We start from the raw sequence: 19,191 nt of genomic DNA, 5'->3' as shown, positions 1-19,191 counted from the left end.
ATAATCTTACCCAGACATTTCCCCATATCCTGCCACACCTTAATCCATTTTCTCTGTCCTCACGCCGTCAATGTACCCTCTGCCTTGGCCACACAGAACATTTCCCTGCTTCCTGAATACGTCAGGCACTTTCACATCTCTCATCCTTTGCAAGGGATTCCCTGTATTCCACCTGACAAACCCCTATACAGGCTTCAAAATCCAATTCAGATGTCACCTCCTTTGCGATGTCTTCCTGACCTCCCTCCCACCGCATTAGGCACCCCCTTCTATGCTCTCACTTCTTTATCACATTTATCCTACTAGATTGTAGGTGTGTGGTTTTTTAATTTAATTTTTTATTATCTATCTATCTATCTATCTATCTATCTATGGCTGCGTTGGGTCTTCGTTGCTGTGCGCGGGCTTTCTCTAGTTGCGGCGAGCGGGGGCTACTCTTCATTGTGGTGCGCGGGCTTCTCATTGCGGTGGCTTCTCTTGCTGTGGAGCATGGGCTCTAGGCGTGCGGGCTTCAGTAGTTGTGGCACGCAGGCTCAGTAGCTGTGGCTCCCGGCCTCTGGATCACAGGCTTAGTAGTTGTAGCGACGGCTTAGTTGCTCCGTGGCATGTGGGATCTTCCTGCACCAGGGCTCATACCCGTGTCCCCTGCATTGTCAGGCGGATTCTTAACCACTGCGCCATCAGGGGAGTCCTGTAGTTGTGTGTTTAAGTGTCTGTCTCCCCAACTAGACACGAAGCTCTCTCGGGAATACATACCCCTAAACAGGTGCACGTCGAGTTCGGCCCCGCCCCCCGCTGTTCCGCTGGAACTACGTTTCCCAGAAGGCCCAGCGTCCTGGGCATGCGCACTGGGACGCAAGGAAGCGACGCTGTTTCACTCTGGCTGCCTCTTCGTTAGACTGGGAGGCAGAGCCGGAGCCGTGCCCAGGCCCAGCGGGGGCTGCAGCCTGAGCCCGGCGGTGTCCTCCGCCTGCCCCCTCGCCCTCCTCAGCCTCGGTGAGAGGGGCGGACAGGCCACCTGCTCGTCGCCAGGGCTGGGGTCCCGGGGACGCGGGGGAGACCAAGCCGATCTGGGACCGGAAGGGGGCGGGCGTGGGCGCGAAGGAAGGTTGGGCCGGGCCGGAGAAGAGCCACGGGGTGACGGGGCGGGGGTGGGGGGTGGATAGTGGGGATCGGCCTTCGGGTAGATGTCCCGGAGGAGGGAGTTGGGGGAACTGGGAGACGCTGGGAGCTTAGGACCGGACCTGGTGGGAGGGTGAACGCCGGGGTGGAAGCCGAAGGGCTAGCAGGGGGAGGGGCGCAGACACAGAGTTTGGTCCGTCTGTGGGAGTGTACCCTTTCCCACAGGACTTGGAGGAGACGGTGGTGATAATGCCACCGGCTGCCCTAGTTAGCGCTTGGGTTCTGCTGGGGTCTGCCTCCCGGTGGACGGCTCACTGGAGCCAGGGGCTGTACTTATGGGAGTTTGCCTCCTTAGTCTAACTCCTAACTCGCCTCATGTAGGGTCTCCTTTCCAGGAAGTGCCTATTTCCTGGGACCCTGGGTCATTTTCGTGAGGAGGGCATAATGTATATGCTGTGAAGAGGATTTAGGAGGCTTTTTTTTTCCCCCTGAAACTATCCTTTCTCAGCCAGCTGCTGTCCCCCACACTGGTTCCTCTTCCCTAAGTGCCAGTAGCAGTGGAAATAGTTCGTGCAGAGACGCTTGGACCCTTAAGAAACTCAAAATATTTCTGCATCCTATCCTAGCTCCTCTAGAGTTGTAGAAGGTGGTCTTTCTGGTAGCCAAAATCAGGCTTTGCTTAAACCATCAGTATGACTATAGCTAGGCTTCTTGTTCATTTGCCATGTGACCTTGGCCAAACTTTTTTCCCTCTCTGGTGTGTTGATTTCCTGGATACCTACACTGCAGACTGGCTTACGAAGTCCTTTCAGGCCTTTCTGTGGAAGGGCTTAGGGTGTGTTTGTTTGTGGTTTTTGTTGTTGTTGTTGTTGTTTTTAGCCATCCCCTTGGTTATTGAGTGGGCAGAGGGAGACTACTGTACATTCTGCTCTGCCCAGGCTGTTGGAAAATGAATCTGGTGGTTTCCAGTCCCCAGCCACAGCACACAGACCGGACATCTGTGCATTCGTTTTCACTAACTGCTGTTTCTCAATTTAAAACCTGATCATCTTCTTCCTTGTTGGCAAAGGTGCCTTGGAATTTGTGTTGCTGAGTCAGCAAGCCTTTCAGATTTGCCCGGTTTTTGTTGTTGGCATTTTATAACAAGATGGGAACTCAAACAAGTCATTCCTCTTAAGGATCTGGTCTCTCCATCAAGAAGGCACAGTTTGTGCCAGCTCTCCAGAGAGAAAAGGTGAGAGGCATGGGGACTTTACATTGCTGCCTTCCCAATCTGGTTTTCAGTAGAGAAAGTGGGCACTGGGGAGGGTGGAATTTGAGGTCCCCAGGATGAAAGTGAGCCCTGGGAGTTGATTGTTGATTGCCAACTGTCTCAGATAAATTCAGGTGGCTTCCTGCCAGCAGCTTCTCCTGTTTAACCAGTCTTAGAAGATGCTTTCCACCTTCAGACGTGCTTTATGGGATGAAGGACACGAGTCACGGTTTCTGCATTTGAACTGGAAATTTTAGTTTCTTTTGTTACTTGAACCTTTACTGGATGCCTCCTTTTTGTCAAGCCCCATGCTCAGTGCTGGGGGTACGGTGACCAGGCACAAAAGCTCTGTCTTCCAGGAGCTCATTGTTTGGTAGAAAAGATAAACAAACCATAGACAGTGACAAGGTGTTGTCAGTGTGATACATGTTGAGGAGTGGATAATCACAGGGCGGAGCCCACCCCACCCTTGCCCAGGAGGGAAGGTCCAGAAGCCTCCAGAAGATGATAGCTAAGGTTGTGAAGAAGGAGTAGGACCCAGGAAGTAGGGGGCAGAGCCTGGCAGAGGAGTCATTATACGCAAAGTCGTGAAGAAACCTGGCATGTCTGGGTCACCGTAAGCAGCTCAATGTGGCTGAAGCGACAGCGTGTGGATGCGGGGCCGAGAAGCCTGGAAAGGTAGGCAGGGGGCTGAGCGGGGGCTTTTGTGGGTCATGCCAGGGCTCAGGGGAACAGAAGGATTTTAGTAGAATTCCAGGAAGGGCTTTTTTTTTTTTTTTTTTGCCGTGCCGCGCGGCATGTGGGATCTTAGTTCCCCGAACAGGGATCGAACCTGAGCCCCCTGCATTGGAAGCTCGGAGTCTTAACCGCTGGACCACCAGGGAAGTCCGAGGATGGGCATTTTAAAGGAGCACCCTGGCTAGAAAGCGTGGAATGGATAAGATTATTCTCTTTGTGACTGTTTCCGTACACCACTGCCAGCTTCTGGTAGGGGGAGGTAGACAGGGGAGTTTGCCCTCTGGCTGCTCCTGGTCTTGTGGAAGAGAGAGAACTGTAGAGGACAGACAGAATGCCGTGGAAGTTGGTAAGAGGGGATTTTTCTTTCAAATGGGCACATCCCAGCATCCTGGAGGTGTTTAAATGGGGCCTTGAAAGTGTGGGTCAGCTGAGGATGGGTGGCCAAGTGGGTGGGATTCCGGGTAAAGTCGAGGCACAGAGTTGGGGAAACTGGCGGTATATGGGGTAGCAGTTCATCACTTACGCTCTTTAGGAGGGATCGGGGAGGGGAAGGTGTAGATGGAGGAGGGTATTGAAGAGAGATGCGCTGGCAGCTACTGTTGATAGGAAGGGACCAGACCGTGATGGGCGTTCAGCGTCAGCCCAGGGAACGTGAACATTATTTCTAGAGCTCTAGGGGAGGTGCGGAAGAGAGAGGGTCAGAACTGTATCGGGAAGCTCAACCTCACACCTGTCTCTGGGGTGGACGAGGAGAGACAGGAGTTGGAGAAGCCAGTCGGCAGAGAGTGCTTGTCAAGGTGAGAGGCAGAAAGGTGCCAACCAGATGCTAGCAGTGGGGTCTGAGGAGGCGAGGAGAGGGCAAGCCAGGGCAGCCGCTGGGCTGTGGCGGAGAAGGCGGAGGAGGGCCAGCGCAGAGCCAGGGAATCCAGGAGGAGAGGGGCGTTAGCAAGGAAGGTGAGTTTGGCTTCAGACATGTCGAAGGTACCGAAGAGGCCGACAGGAATGGGGCCACGGGTGAGGGAGGAGCGCCCCTCATTCACTGCACACACGCTTAGGAAGTTGTGTGCCCGGGCTTGTGCTTGGCACTTGGAGTACAGAGAATTAAACAGTCCCTTCTGTGTGTTTGTTTTAATTTTCACCTCAGGTAAACAGAGAACTAGATTAATACACACTGATCACCGTTCACGCCCGGCTCGCTTTCACTTGTTTCCAAAGTTATTTTTCATGTGTCGTGAGTTCCTGCATTTCAGCCAGCCACAATAAAAGCCAGGATCTTGAAACAAAATACACATCCAATCATTTGATCTTTCTTCCCATTCCCATCCTGAGATAACCATTATCCCCTCACTTTCATTTTTATGTAGTTTTATGGTACCTGTGTATTCCTAAGGCACTTAAAAAAATATCGCTACAGTTTGTCCATAGTATTGCATGTCATCTGGTTCATTTGTCTTGAATATTGAATAATATTCCATGGTGTGGACAAACCACAGTTTATGCGTCTGATCTTCCGTTGATGGGTACCTGCTCGTTTCCAGTTTTGCTGTCACGAGCGGACTGCTCTGAACATTTCCGTACATGTTTCCTGTTGCACATATGCAAGAGGTTTTCTTGGGTATGAGCTGAGGGGTGGTATTTTGCTGGGTCATAGGGTGAATAAATGTCCAACTTTCATAGTTGTTACTAGACTTTTTCTGAAGTGGTTGTACGAGTTTTCACTCCACCAGCAGCAGAATGTAGGCCTTCCACTTGCTCCACACTCTTGCCAACACTTGATATAGGCCGACTTTTTTTTATTTCTGCCAATGGAATGGGTATAAAATGGGATCTTTGGGATCTTGATTTCTGTGTCCCTGAGCCCTGATGTCGAACATCTCTTCATAAGTTTATTGGCATGTGCGTTTCCTGTAAATTATATGTTCACTCTTTTGTAATTTTTCTGTGGGGTTCCTGGCGCTTTAAAAAGAAAATTGACTTGTAGGAGTTCTTTATATAGCCTTGATTTTAATCCTTCGTGCTTATTGTGAATATCTTTTTCCAGCTTGTAACTCTCTGCTTTCTTTGAGGCATGTTTTGTTGAACAACCATTCTTAATTTTAACACAGTGAAATGTATCTTTTCGTGTATAGTCAGCGTTCTGTGCCTCCGTTGGAAAAATCTTTTCCTGACCATAATCCTTGCCTTTTAGGAGTCCGTGCCCTAGTGGAGGGGACAAGTAGATAATTGCACTCAGATGTCACATGGACATTGGTGGTTAGAAGAGGCCACTTCTCCGTGCAGGGCAGGAGTGGATGTAGGACAGATTTCACCGGGCAGAGAGTCTCAGGCTGGGAATTAAGAATTGAGTAAGTGGACACGTGGGTTGGGTGCTCTTGGTGAGGGGTGAGGGGCACGAAACAGCCTGGCGGGTTCTGGGCTCTCACTGGAGTTGCTGATGGCTGGAGCAGAGGGCTTAAGGGACTCAGGCAGGACATCTGAAGAAAGGTCTGGATGCTCTGCGTGCATGGGATTATTGAAGCCGTGGGAGCAGAGGAGGGGGTCACGGGGGAGGGGGGAGAGGAGAGAGGTAGGCCAGGGCCCAGTTGCCTGATGCAGGGAAAGGTTTGGCTCTGGGAAGCAGGTTGGGGTTCCCTGGGGGTGGCCCTCACCACATGCTTGCTGCTGTGCTGTTGGATGCTGTATTTCACCCTCAGGTGCTGGGCAAAGACTGACGTGTCTACAGAGAGCAGGCATGTCATAGGGGAGGCTGGCCAGGGGCATAAGCACTCTCCCACTTTTCAATAGAGAAACAGGTTCAAAGAAGTATTTCTCAACTATAGGTCGGTGGGACCACAGTGAGGTCAGCAAACCGTGGCTCGTGGGCCAAATCCAACCCACAGCCTCTTTTTGTTAATAAAGTTTTATTGGGACACAACCACGCCAGTTAGTTTATGTGTGGCCTATGGCTGTTTTCACACTACAGTGGTGGAGTTGTGTAGTTGCAACAGACACCCAGAGTCCTACAAAGCCTAAAATATGTACCTTCCGGCCCTTTATAGGAAAAGTTTGCCGGCTCTGCCCTGGGGAGTTGCGGTAACTGTGGTAACCTGGAGAGTAGTACCAGCCACCGCGGTGGTGCAGCTCATTGTTGCTGGCTGCACAATGAATCTGGGTCAGGCCTGCAAATGTTGCCAGCTTTTCTGGTTTTCAAGAGAAGCTAGAAATCTGGATTTTTTTTTTTTTAATGGTGGATATTCCAGTTTTTAAACATTGGCTCAATTTGTAAAAACTAAAAACTGTGTAGTAGGTCAAGCAGACACATCTGGCAGGCCGATTTGTCCACATCAGTTTATCCCTCTGCAAACTGATCTGGGTTTGCTTATACCCGTGGCTTCTCAGGCAAGTTGTTTATCTTTTGCCTCACTTTTCTCATCTGTAAAATGGAGATGATACCCTTTGCTCAGGAATGTGAGGATTAAACGAGAACACTTATAAGATACTTAGCACGGTGCCTGGTCCATAGTAAGCTCTTGGTTGGTGGCCACTGGTGTGATTATGGCCACTGTGCCTGCCACTGCTTCCGCTGCTTCCCCGTTCCGGCCCCAGGGTAGGCTCTGACGACCTGTGGGTGGTCAGGTTGCTCCTGGCAAAGAAGGAGAAGCAGGTTCTTGGTGCTGGTTGGTGGAGGAGGTTGCCCACTGGGGAATTGTTGGTCGCCGGGGCCTGCCCCCTGGCCACTGTGTGGCTTTCTGAACCCCATTTGGGACGTTCGGCTCTGACCTGCCTCTGGAGGGCCCCAGGCAGGCACCAGCCGGGAGAGGAGTTGTCATGTCCCTTCTGGCGTCCCCACGTGCAAGGGACGAATCATGTGTAGTTCCTTCCATCTCTCAGAAGCCTAGTCAGGTCTGGGTGGCACCGGCTTAAGCCATCTCTTTTCTAGACAAAAGCCCTACCTTGCAGCGCTCCCCTGTGGTAATAGTTTGGGCACCTGGATGGTGTGTTTTTTGCACTTTCTTGGAACTCAGGGGTGGGACATGTGTCTCTTGGCAAGGAGGTGCCGTGGTACTTTGACAGGCCTGTTAGTGAAACTCCACTGGGACGGGAGCAGCCGTCTGAAGGAATGATGGTAAGTGACGGTGGTGGGGTTTGTTTCATATTTACGATCTTTTGAAAGTGGTGGGCATTGTAGAGATTTGTTTCTGAAAACAAAAGTAATAGCTTCCCACTTTAGAAAATGTGAAAAGTTCAGATATATAAGGAAGTTGAACAAAAGGTCTCTAATAGTTTCTGCACTCAAAGGCAGCCGTTGTTAGCATTTTTTTTTTTTTTTTAAATTTATTTATTTAATTAATTTATTTATTTATTTTTGGCTGTGCTGGGTCTTCGGTTCGTGCGAGGGCTTTCTCTAGTTGCGGCAAGTGGGGGCCACTCTTCATCGCGGTGCGGGGACCGCTCTTCATCGCAGTGCGCGGGCCTTTCACCATCGCGGCCCCTCCCGTTGCGGGGCACAGGCTCCAGACGCGCAGGCTCAGCAGCTGTGGCTCACGGGCCCAGCCGCTCCGTGGCATGTGGGATCTTCCCAGACCAGGGCTCGAACCCGTGTCTCCTGCATTAGCAGGCAGATTCTCAACCACTGCGCCACCAGGGAAGCCCCGTTGTTAGCATTTTGGTACGTTTCTACTGAGTTTTCTCTCTGCTTCTCTTTTACCGAGGTAAAATAGTGCTGTGGGGAATATCTTTATGTTGAAGTTTTTCTCTCATCTCCTTTGATAGATTTTTTAATGATTGGGTCAAAGCAAGTGAACATTTTTAAACCTCTTGATACATATTACCAAACTGTTTTCTGGAAAGGGTTTATCCGTCCCAGAAGTATGACATCTCAGTGTACTCTCGCCAGCACTGAGTATTGAAATTATTTTTACTGCTTTGACAGGCAAAAAAATAATAGGTCATTGTTTTAAATTTGTATTAAAAACAACATGTCTAGCAAAGTAGAACATTGCTTTGGTGTGTTTGTGTGCAGTATTGGACTTTCCCATCTCCGTGGGAAGGCTTTCTGACAGTGCCCGGGTGGCCGGCTGCCCCGTAACAAGTCTTTGAAGGTCATGCTCTGCTTACAGGTCATGTGCACCATGTCAGCTGGTGGGGTGTGGAGTTGCAGGCCCATGCTTCTTGGAAAGCACCCGAAAGAGACACAGCATGGAAATAGGGTTTGAAGTCCACCCGGTCTCACTGGTTTCCACTCCGTGCCCCTCAGAACGCCTGTGTCCCACACAACAGCTTCCTGGACCTCTCAGGAAGTAGGAATGGAGGGCAGCCCCTGTGTCAATAAGACCACCCCACTTTTCTGCGTTTTACATATCGATGGGCAGCGTACGGTCACATTTGGAAAAGGGTTCTGCTGCTTATAAGAGGCTGGAAAACCCATCCAACCGCCTAAGCAGTGGAGCCCAGGAAAGGGGATGTGACTGTCCCAAGGTCACCGAGCGTGGAGCCAAGAGTGAACTGCCCAGCTCAGGCTTGGGCCAGGCCACTCTGTATTTCGGTAGGCTTTGGGGGGAGGAAACGGGTCCTCACATGTTGGCAAATTGACAGTCGCCCAGTCTGGGCACCAGTTTAAAAACCACGCTCGGGGCCTTCTTCCCGGAGGCCGCAACTGTAAGGGGATCCATTTGTGTGGTTTCCCCTACCCAGAGGCCCACAATCAGGCAGGATGAGTTTCACTCAGATTCCTGCGTCAGCTCAGGTCTTGTTCTAAAGCTTTTGTAAATCCCCTGGGAATAGAAAGACTCTTGGACACATGCACCTTTTCTCCTTTGTGTGAAACCCCTCTCTGGTAGGACAGCAGCGTCCCTCCGTGCCTCGGAGCCGTGGGGCTGTGCACAGGCGTTTGTGGCTAAATCTGACAAGAGAATGCAGGAGAAGGCAGGATGGTTTTTCTCGTGGTCAAAGTTGTTGATACATTTTTTTAAAGATAGCTTCGGTCCGATCATAATAAGTAATATGATCATTGTAGAACATTTGCCAGTACAGAAAGAGGTAAAGAATAAATATCCCGTAACTCCATCACTCCTAGTTAAGTGTCAGAGTTGTTCCTTCCCGCCTTTTAAAAATCAGCTTATATAAGAACCTCGTGTCACAGACTGGCCGTCTGACCTTGAGTAAATTCTTAATTGCTTTTGGCCTCGGTTCTCACGTCTGTAAAATGGGGATAATCTCTACCTTCAGGGGCAGTTGAGGGTTGAGAGAGCTGGACGGCAAGAGCACCGGACAGGGTGCGCGCCACATAGTAGGTGCTCAGTAAACAGCACACCCACCCGCTTGAGGGCGTATAGTGTATACGGTTACATATCCGGTATTTTTAATTTGTCAGCAGCATTATCCTAGGTCTGAAAGCCTTTTAAAAACATTTTCCAAGACTCGTATTCCATCATTGGGGTGTACCATGATTTATTTAAGAATTCCCTTATTCCATTATCATGAAGTGTTTAGGTTGCCCCCAGACTGAGGCTGTTTTCCCATGGCCAATTAGAATAATAACAATTTTCATAATTAAGAACACCCTAAATAGCCCCATCATTAGGAGCCGAAACAAATTAGGTTTTTTTTTGTTTTGTTTTGTTTAAATAAGTATATTTAGGGATGGGATTCAAGCATCAGATTTTTTTTTTTTTTAATAAATTTATTTATTTATTTATTTATTTATTTATTTATGGCTGTGTTGGGTCTTCGTTTCTGTGCGAGGGCTTTCTCTAGTTTTGGCGAGCGGGGACGTCTCACTATCGCGGCCTCTCTTGTCACGGAGCACAGGCTCCAGACGCGCAGGCTCAGTAGTTGTGGCTCACGGGCCCAGTTGCTCCGCGGCATGTGGGATCCTCCCAGACCAGGGCTCGAACCCGTGTCCCCTGCATTGGCAGGCAGATTCTCAACCACTGCGCCACCAGGGAAGCCCAAATTAGGTTTTTGAACTGAAGCTTGGGGATGGCTGAGGCTGTAACAGAGAATGGGTGCATTGACACGGCCGCTGCGTGTGCATGATTGCTGCGTTCGAGGGGAACATCAGTGGGCGTTCTGGGCATCGCCCCAAGTGTGCCCCAGGCCCCTGGAGCAGAAGGTGCTCCTCTCTTTCGGCGTGTGTGTTTTAGACCCTCTGGGATACTGGGCATTTGAAGAGCTGCAGTCCCAGCTTTGGGTCAACCCCAGCTGTGCCCTCAGGGAGTTCCTGTTCTGGGGGGTGGTGAGAGGGGGGACAGATACTGAAACCAGTAAATGCAGTGTGTTTGGGTAAATGGAGAATGCAGTGAGGACGCACAGGAGGATGGGGTCAGCACTTTCTGTTGAAGGTGTGGCTCAGAGCGGGGTGCTGTGGCTGAGTCTGGAAAGATGGGCATGTTTGCTGGGGGCTTAGGCGCAGAGAGGATGGAAGTCTGGACATGGGCACCAGCAGGATCAATGTCTGGGAGGTGGGAAATGGCTCCGAATGTTCTGGCACTTGCTAGAATTTGATGCAGGTGGACAAAAGGTGGAGGCCTTGGTATTAGTGGGGACAGTGGCCGGTCATGGAGGGGCCGTGTGCTGTGTCTTTCTCATCTCTGGGTCTCTAGTACCCTGACAGAGCCTGGACCGTCGTGTGCCTGTGGTCTGTAGGCCGAACACAGTCATGAAAAGCTTAGCTGAAATTCTCGAGTGTAGTTCTCAGGCTGTTTGGCAGAGTTCTCCCGAGTTGGTTCATCTGGGGATGTGTGGACACGGTGGAACATACCACGTGTGCTGGTACATGGGAGGCCCCTGCTGCCCGAGAGATGAGTGACGGCTGCCAGGAGGTGCCAGGGGGAAAGTCTGGGCTCAGGAGTAATTGGCCCTGAAACCAGTCCTGTGATTTGTACCTGGATGTGGGTCCAGAGGCCTCTAATTACAGGCGCTGAGCTAATAAGCTTGCCAGCCATCTCGAGGGCATCCCGGGTCTAATCCTCCAGGGAGGGATGTGTGCTTCTGTTGGAGCGGTTGGCAGCTCAGGGGCGGCCCTGGCCCCCCCTATGTGTGCTCAGAGTTATTGCAGGCCTGACTCATCGCCCGTGTTCTCAGGCCGTGTAGCTCAGTGCCGCCCTGGGCCGCCACTCCTCCCCCAGACTTGAGGAGTGGGAGGTGCTGGGGTGGACGGGGGCAGGGAAAGGGAGGGAGGCCAAGATTTGCTGATATCGGCTGTGTGCCTGGCGCTGTTCTGGGTGCTTTATACACACCTATCCATCTGAATCCCCTAGAAAAACACTTAGAATAGAGGTTGATATGTCCACTTCCAAGCGAAATCGGGCTTGGAGGGCTTAGGTACCTTCACCAGGTGACACAGTGAGTAGAGTGCAGTGAGTACGCGGCGTGTGGACGCCAGAGCCCATGCCTCTTCGCTGTCTCGTGCTGCTCCAGCTCTGCCTTGCTTGTGGGGCAGGTGGTCTCGGCCTTCTCACTGAAACCCTGCTGGAGTGCAATCTCAGGGACAGCAGCGAAAGCCCAGGGTCCCAGCCTCATCAGTGGCCATGTAAGCGAGTCACCAAAACCACCGGGGCCTCGGTTTTCTCGTCTGCAAAATAGGGACAAAATTCGATGTCTGTACTTAAGGGAATTGTGTGGGAATCGGAGCAGATGATGTGACTGGGAACCCTGTTGGCACCAGAGCCCTACGTGGACGTAACAGCTGAGGGCGCTCACAGCTTGAGACGCTGGCTCCTCTCTCCCTTCCTCCCCTCCCCCCCACCTCTTTCCCTTTTCTCCCTCCCCCCTCTCTAAGCAGGTGGGGTGCAGAGAGGCTGAGAGGCTAGAGGCGGCTTAAGCATCCATAGGATTTTAATGTTTATCTAGGGTGGAGCCCAAGGTAGAGCTCATGCTGAGCTTTCCTCGCTAAGAAAATGGGCATTAGAGCCAGTTGATCTGGGTTTGCACTCTGTGCTACCACTTAGTAGTGTATGTGTGACCTTCAGTAAGACCTTGACTTCTTTGTTTTCCTGTCCATAAAGTAGGAGAAATACCGCCTTGTCCGTCTGTTTGGCCCCATTCCTCTCTCACCCTAGGAGCTTCCCCAGATCCCCTTTCTTCTTCAAACAGCTGCAGGCACATAGAATCTTCATCTGCCTCCATTCAGTCGTGCTTTGAGCTAATCCGTGCATAACACATGCTACATGACACGGCCTGTGCTGGGGCTGGCGAGGTGGCTGTGGACAAGGCCGACTCGCTGGGTGTCTGCCTTCTTAGGGGGCAGAAAGACAGGGACCGCCATATGTGTGTGTGGGCGTTAGGGTTCTGGTCGGTGCCGTGGAGGAGAAGTTCATGTGACGGATGGCCTGGGAAAACCCTGAGTGATGCAACTGGGCGGGAGTGACTGGGAGAAGACTGTCTTGGGAGATGGGTGTAAAGTCTTTGGACCTGACCGCTGGTCAGCAAGGCCCAGGCCCAGGGAGTGGGGTGCAGAGAGGCCAGAGAGGGAGGGCTTCAGCATCCATAGGATTTTAATGTCTATCTAGGGTCTGCCCTCTGTGGTTAATGGTGCGGGAAACCAGGGCAGCCTGGAGACCTGGGCAGAGCTAGGACCCACCCATGCTTAGAGTCGCCTCTCTGGCTGTCCTTGAGCCCCTGGTCCTTTCCGAGACATAGTTTTTTTTTCATCTGTAGCATAGCAGGTGTTAATATGTGTCTCACAAACAAACCTGCTTTGGAAACCTGTGTGGCGTCCTCACAAAGGTATAAGGGGTCATGATGGCCTCAGTCCATAAAGGATTGGGGTGACTCATGAAAATACGTATAGTATAAAAGGATAAACTTAGTAGTTGGGCCAGAGGGAAATTATTGGTAAAAGGACAGAAGCAGGGCTGATGATTAGCACCCAGAATTCACCCACTGTGTCTTCCTGGACATTTGCAGAGGTAAGGAGGCTGCTTGATTGACTCCGAATTCTTCCTGGCTGCCTGAGCAAAAAGACAGGATTAGGTACTTGGTTCACGATGCCCTTAAGGTATTAGGGAAAAAAGTGACTGTGGAAAAGCATGATTTTTTTTCCCGCACTGAGACTGATTCTGGCAGGGCCACCGTGTTCGTCGGTAACTGCGTGTCTGTCTTGTTTCAGGTCTCCTGGAAGCGCTGGGCAATGGACCTGAGACTCGAGCCCAGAGTGGTCTGAAGCCGTTGGGGAAAACAGAGGGAGTCCTGGGGAAGATGGCCATGGCCCCAAGCCCTTCCCTGGCTCAGGTGTACACCAGCCCGGTGGCAGTGGCCGTGTGGGAATGGCAGGACGGGCTGGGCACCTGGCACCCCTACAGCGCCACTGTTTGCAGCTACATCGAGCAGCAGTTTGTCCAGCAGAAGGGCCAGCGCTTCGGGCTGGGGAGCCTGGCCCACAGCATCCCCTTAGGCCAAGCTGACCCCTCACTGGCTCCTTATATCATCGACCTCCCCAGCTGGACGCAGTTCCGCCAGGACACTGGTAAGGCACTTCCTGCCTCGAGTATGTGTCCAAGTGCCTGTTTCGGGCTGGGCGTCGTGCTAGGTGTTGGGGGTCACAGAATTGACTCTCAGCGTTATCCTGCCCCTGAAATGCACACAGTCAGAAGGCGGGTGCTGGGAGTGATAGCAGTGTGAGATGTTCCTTAGTGGTACAGGGTGCCTTGGGAACACAGTGCAGAGGCCATTCCAGCCCCTTTCCCCCTTGTCTCCCAAACCAGAAATGCCTGCTTCCGCCCGCAGAGGTTCGAGGGTCTCGCTGGCAGCAGGCAGGCAAGCAGGCCGGCCGGCACGGGGGTGGCACACCATGCTAGTTAAGAGGGCCTGGTGATGGGTTCCAGCTCCTGTGTGATAGCTGTGTCACATGGGCAAGTTACTTCACTCTCCTGTGCACTCATGTTTCTTTCGTGTGTGTGTGTGTGTGTGTGTATGTGTGTCTTTTGCTCAGTATTACTGAGAAGGGGGCCACCAACTTCTTCCCAGAGCTGTGCACTATCCCTGTAAATCAGTGGTTCTCAGCTGTGGGCAACGTTTGGAGACATTTTTGATGGTCAGGACTATGGGGCGGGGTGCTACCAGCATCTAGTGGGTAGAGGCCAGGGACGCTGCTAAACATCCTACAATGTACAGGACAGCCCCACATCAAAGAATTATTAGCCCAGAATGTCACTAGTGCCGAGCCTGAAGACTCCTGCTCTAATCCCTGTAGCAGCCTCCTCGAGGGTGTGAGGACTCAGGCTTCCAGGCAGTGGATGCAGATAAAAGTCCCTGCCTTCATGATGTTCGCAGTCACTGAGAAAGGCAGCGCACAAGATAAATGATTCGTGAACTGTGTATGAGTTAGGTAGCAATGAGTGTTTATCAGGGAATGGATGTGTAAAGTGCAGGGAGAGGTTTTTTGTTTGTTTGTTTTTTAAAGTTATTCTTTTTTTTTTTTTAAAGTTTGCTGTTCTTTATTTATTTATTTATCTATATTTATGGCTGTGTTGGGTCTTTGTTTCTGTGCGAGGGCTTTCTCTAGTTGCGGCAAGCGGGGGCCACTCTTCATCATGGTGCGCAGGCCTCTCACTGTCGCGGCCTCTCTTGTTGCGGAGCACAGGCTCCAGACGCGCAGGCTCAGTAATTGTGGCTCACGGGCCTAGTTGCTCCGCGGCATGTGGGATCTTCCCAGACCAGAGCTCGAACCCGTGTCCCCTGCATTGGCAGGCAGATTCTCAACCACTGCGCCACCAGGGAAGCCCGAGAGGTTGTTTTGAAGTTTGAGCTTAGGTGGCCTGGTCACCAGGAAGGGCTGGGGACAGGTCAGGAGGGAGGGGCAGGTCGTGCAGGGCTTTTCCATCCCTTGAGGGGCTTCGACTTTTCTTCTGAAAGGAGGAACCCTGGGAAGATTTGGACAGAGGAGTGACGTAATCTGATTTGGGGGTTAAGAGTATCCCACTGGCTGCTGAGGTCGGGAGACCAGGTAGAAGGTAATCACAGTGATCACCTTTTGAAAAGTACTGTTGGAAGCATGGCCCAAATTGATTTTTTTCTTTCTCTCCTGAATCGTCAGGTTTGGTTTATTAATATAAGCTAACCACAGGTGTTTCCTAATAGTTGCTACCTGGGAAGTCCAAGGGAATCTATGTACATCCATGTAAGAGAACTGTGTAACAGTTAATAAAGAGTTTTACAAAGTTTTAGAGACATAAGAAATACCTATGGCATAATACATGAAAACAGGAAAATTTTTCAGTATGATTGTCAGCTACACCTAAATATACATGCCTAAGAGACCAGACCGGAAGGAATATGTTACAATATACAATATACGTCGTGTGCTTTCCTCTTGGTGGTTGGATTATGGATGATTTAATTTTCTTCAGACATTTTGTTTTCAGATTTTTAAGTCAGGCTACATAGGTTTCATCCTTAGGAATATTTTGAGCCACAGCTGGTCTTTGACCTAAGCGTCCAGCATCCCTCACTCCTGCTGAGAAGCGCTGGTCCCTGTCTGCCACTTGATCCCTTTGATCCACAGTTTCTTTGCATAGAGAGAGCTCTCTACCCTTCACCCCAAATTTGGAGAGAATAATCAGTGTCAGCCTTTAGGTCAGACAGCAACATGACCCATATATACACCGTGATCGTGTTTTATTTTGGTTGTAGGAAAAAAAGAATTTTTAAACTCCCTTTTTTTGGGAGGTGGTGAGTGGCTAGCGGATGAACTTTATATGTGCAACGCTCCTTTTAAAACAGGCACCATGCGGGCTGTGCGGAGGCACCTATTTCCCCAGCACTCGGCCCCGGGCCTGGGCATCGTCTGGGAGTGGCTGAGTGACGACGGCTCCTGGACGGCGTATGAAGCCAGCGTCTGCGACTACCTGGAGCAGCAGGTGGCCAGGGGCAGCCAGCTCATGGACTTGGCTCCCCTGGGGTACAACTACACCGTCAACTACGCCACCCACACGCAGACCAACAAGACTTCCAGCTTCTGCCGGAGCGTGCGGCGCCAGGCAGGGCCCCCGTACCCAGTGACCACTGTCATCGCTCCACCGGGCCACACGGGAGTGGCCTGCTCTTGCCATCAGTGCCTCGGCGGCGGTGCAGCCGGCCCCGTGTCAGGCCGCTACCGCCACTCCATGACCAGCCTTCCCGCCTACCCAGTCCCCCAGCCACCCCACAGGACCGCCGTTGTTTTGGGGGCCCACCAGGCCTTTGCTCCGTACAACAAACCCTCACTCTCTGGGGCCAGGTCTGCGCCCAGGCTGAGCACCGCCAACCTCTGGGCTGGGGCGCTGCCCTCCCTGGGGAACCAGCCCCTCTACCGCTCCAGTCTCTCCCACCTGGGACCTCAGCACCAGCCCCCAGGACCTTCCGCTGCCGGCGCAGCCAGGTATCTTGTGTGACGCGGACGGTCGTTTTGTCCACCCGCATGCCTTGTCAGCGGGCTTGGGTTTCTGCTCTTCTTTAGCTGGGAAGACTCCCCCCAGATGCCTGCAGACTCGGCACCTGCCTCCTCGGCTGTCCCTGCTACGTCATCTCCTTTGCATGTGTCACGTGGTGCCGAGGTGCCACGCTGTCCACAGCCTTGTGTCCCGGGGAGCCTACGTGACTTCTGGCACTTGAGTGCTGGTAGTTGCCACATGGGTTAAAACCAGTGATCCTTTCATGGACTCAGGAGAATCGGGCTCTCTGAGCAGTTAAAGATCTTTGTGGCTGTGCCTGTGTGCCACGTAGCTGGGGCCGGGTACCTGAGGACATTTCTCTGACTCCGTCTGTGTGCCCGGCCCTGAAGTCACAGACATGGAAGGTTCAGCCCTCTCCCTAAGCCCACGGTCTCATCCAGGGAAGGCTGTGAGCCCAGTTTTGGTGCTTAAAAGTTGGTTGAGGAGAGAGCAAAGTGCTGAGCGTGTTGGGGGTGGCAGCAGGTGACGTAGGGCAGCTGCTGTGCTGGTACAGTCCCTGCCTCATAGGGCACCCTGAGAAAGGTGATGAAATGGGCCCCGTCCAGACCAGGTGGCACTTTAAAGTGGGGAAACCCCTGAGTGGCCAGTGGTGGGTGCATCTGGCATGCTCAGAGACCTGTCACTGACCAGGGGCCTCGTCATTGATTATTATTGAGGATCTGGGGCCTGGAGAACATTTTGAGTACTCAGAGTGTTAGCCGGGAGGGGGGCTGATTTCTGAGAGAGGGTGACCTGGGCGGGTGGTGACTGGATGTGTGGGCCTGTGGCCGCCCTGTTTCCCTGGGAGTCGGCATCTTGGTGCCACCTCACTCACCCAAGCCCACCCACCGGCCCCCCTGACCACGGGGAGGGCCAAAGCGTCCCCGTGTGGCCGAGACCTCCTTGGCAGCTTCTCAGGCCTCTAGTAATTTTTCTAGTTAGGTTCCAGAGGACCCTTCCAGCTTCGATAAGACAGTGTCAGCTGTCACTCACCAAGCACGTGTTATAGCTGGGCCCTGTTCAGCAGGCTGTGTGGGTGATTTCGTGAATCCTCCCAATGGCCATATGGTAGGGGGTGTCCCCAGCTTACAGGGGAGAACATTGAGGCTGACGAAGTTGGCAGCACAGCCAGGAAGTGGCAGAGCTGAGATCAAACCCAGGCCCCTTGGGGGGCATGTGGAGTTTTTTTTTTTTTGAAAAAAAATTTTTTTTAATTATTATTTTTTTGTATTTTGGCCACGCCGCGTGGCATGTGGGATGGTTCCCCGACCAGGGATCAAACCCGGGCCTCCACAGTGAAAGCTCTAAATCCTGACCACTAGGCCACCAGGGAACTCCCCACGTGGAGTTCTTGAAGCTGTCTGAAAGGCAGAGTGAGAGGATGGCAGAGGGCGTCCTGAGGGGTGCGTGCAGAAGCCGCCAGTACACAGAGGAGGGGATGGGCCCCCTGGGTCCGGGTGTCTTCCTGCCTGTCCTCCAGGAGTTGGGGCACGTGGATCTGAGATCTCTCTGGGAATTGGGAGCACAGGGAGGTATGGCTTGGGCCTTCTCTGTGGGCTTGCACAGAGACATTAGCAAGCTGGGCTCCGTGCCAACCCAGTCCCTCCCAGTGCTCTGTGAGGCCCCTTCCAGTAAGTGAGTGAGTCTGTTTTAGAGAAAAACATGTCACATTTGCCAGCCCAGAAGGGTTATCAGCAAGGCTGGAGCTGCTTTTATGACTAGGTCGGCTTTGCCTAGCCTCCTGGGGCTTATGTTCTTACAAATTAACTGCAGCAAGTTTCTAGATGGTTCTAGAGCTGGGATTCTGGGATTGAGCCAGGCGACTTCATGGGCTTTGTTGCTTTCTTCTGGTATGGGGCGCCCATCAGTCTCCCCTGATATTTCTCTGGGGTCTCCCCTCCCCAGCCTGAGGGCCCAAGAGGCTGCTGAGGTGGGTCCCGCCAGTACCGTCCAGGCCAATTACAGAATGGAAGGCTGCCGGGCCAGATGGCCTTACCTTTGCTGCTGAGTCGTGCATGTTGCTTACCCTGCTGCCCTGCGTTGTAAACCAGGAGGGAGCCGGGCCGGCAGGCTCTGGCAGGTGAAACAGTCTCAAAGGGGGGCCTGCCGCCTGAAGGGGGTGTTCACCTGGACCTCCTGCAGCTCCTCAGGAGCTGGGAGGGGTGACATTCACTTGCAGGGGCCAGTGTTTTCCTGTCTAATTTGTAGTGTGGTCCTCTGCAGTTAACCCTTCTCTAATGGCTGTTGTAGAGCCAGAGGGGGTTTAATAAATCCCTGACCTCTTAACCCAGCAGGGCCGGAAGGATTTGAAAACACCTGGCACCTTAGTCTTCTAGCGGCTGTGGTATGGTTCTCAAAGCCAAGTGAATGTCAGCAGCATCAGGTGAAGGTTACCGCGTGTGTGGAGGAGAAAGTGTTTACTGGTAGCTGCTGGGAAGGACATGTGAGTGAGTGAAATCAAAATTTGTGGAACCCATGTGGGTTTTTTTTTTTTTTGTAACCCACATAGTTTCAAATCACTTCTTGCTCAATCTGGGTAAAACCTTGGCTGACTGATTTGCCTGGTGCCCCAGGAGCCTTTCCGAGTAGGCAGTGATCCATCTAGAAGATATACATGATTTGTCACTGAGCCGCTGGGTTTAAGTAAATTTCCTAGTAGCTGAAGTTTATCCCTTTAAGCACCAAAAC

The 19,191-nt window shown here is 52.1% G+C and overlaps 1 protein-coding gene across 6 annotated transcripts in view; it reads left to right on the top strand.

Moving 5' to 3' along the window:
* Positions 1-863: 863 nt before the first annotated feature.
* DTX2 (deltex E3 ubiquitin ligase 2) overlaps positions 864-19,191 on the top strand; it is a 34,094-nt gene continuing 15,766 nt past the window's right edge. For 2 of the 6 annotated variants that reach the window (XM_007186578.3, XM_057529634.1), the window contains exons 1-5: positions 864-996; positions 2,192-2,356; positions 2,499-3,052; positions 13,203-13,559; positions 15,815-16,451. In XM_007186578.3, coding sequence (XP_007186640.1) covers positions 3,028-3,052; positions 13,203-13,559; positions 15,815-16,451 — 1,019 coding nt within the window. In that variant the 5' untranslated portion in view covers positions 864-996; positions 2,192-2,356; positions 2,499-3,027. Of the gene's footprint in view, positions 997-2,191; positions 2,357-2,498; positions 3,053-5,300; positions 5,458-13,202; positions 13,560-15,814; positions 16,452-19,191 lie in introns of all 6 variants that reach the window. The other 4 variants (XM_057529635.1, XM_057529636.1, XM_028167643.2 and 1 more) reach the window with 4 other exon arrangements.

This window comes from Balaenoptera acutorostrata, chromosome 15 (genome assembly GCF_949987535.1).
Source record: "Balaenoptera acutorostrata chromosome 15, mBalAcu1.1, whole genome shotgun sequence".
Lineage (NCBI taxonomy): Eukaryota > Metazoa > Chordata > Mammalia > Artiodactyla > Balaenopteridae > Balaenoptera > Balaenoptera acutorostrata.
Note: the sequence above shows the minus strand (reverse complement) of the source record. Positions and strands in the feature narration are given on the sequence as shown.